This window comes from Aptenodytes forsteri, unplaced genomic scaffold, assembly GCF_000699145.1.
Source record: "Aptenodytes forsteri isolate BGI_AS27 unplaced genomic scaffold, ASM69914v1 Scaffold276, whole genome shotgun sequence".
Classification (NCBI taxonomy): domain Eukaryota; kingdom Metazoa; phylum Chordata; class Aves; order Sphenisciformes; family Spheniscidae; genus Aptenodytes; species Aptenodytes forsteri.
The window spans coordinates 109,767-110,255 of record NW_008795479.1 but is presented as its reverse complement, the minus strand read 5'-3'; the positions used below and the strand labels follow the sequence as shown (position 1 = coordinate 110,255).

At 71.8% G+C, this 489-nt stretch overlaps 1 protein-coding gene across 1 annotated transcript in view; it reads left to right on the top strand.

Moving 5' to 3' along the window:
- Positions 1–110, top strand: part of FAM63A (family with sequence similarity 63 member A) — a 6,154-nt gene extending 6,044 nt beyond the window's left edge. The window contains exon 5 of the mRNA XM_009281230.1: positions 13–110. Within this exon, the coding sequence (XP_009279505.1) occupies positions 13–110 (98 nt within the window). The remainder of the gene's footprint in view (positions 1–12) is intronic.
- Positions 111–489: the final 379 nt, after the last annotated feature.

Sequence of the window (489 nt, the reverse complement as noted above, 5' to 3'; positions counted from 1 at the left end):
CTCCTGGTTAAGTGGGAATCGGGGCGTGCTCCCGCCTTGGCTTGCGAAACCGGCCCTGGGAGGTTCCTCTTCCCCCGGCCCGGAGCGAAGCCGGCTCGTCCCTCGCCTAAATCCCTGCTCCGCGGTGGGGATTTTGCCTCCCGGGGGACAGGACACCCCCCGCCTCCGACCCCCATCCCAGCCCCACAGAGCCCGGGCTTGGCTCCCCGGGGTGGGGGGGAGAAACCGGCTTGTGTCCGAGGCCCGGGAGGTGCCAGCGTGGAGGGGAAAGAAGAGCCGGGATGCGCTGACCCCACGGCCGGGGTCGGTCCCCCGCGCGGGGTCGGCTACCCCCCGCCGCGGCGGTGACGGTGACAGCGCTGGGCTTCCTCTCCCTCCCCGTGCCCGGCGGGAGACGCACAGCGCCTTTTTAAGGCACAAAGGTGCTCATTGTGCCGCCGGCAAATCCCTAATCCTGCGCCGTGCGGCTGCCTGGCCGAGGGGCGGCGG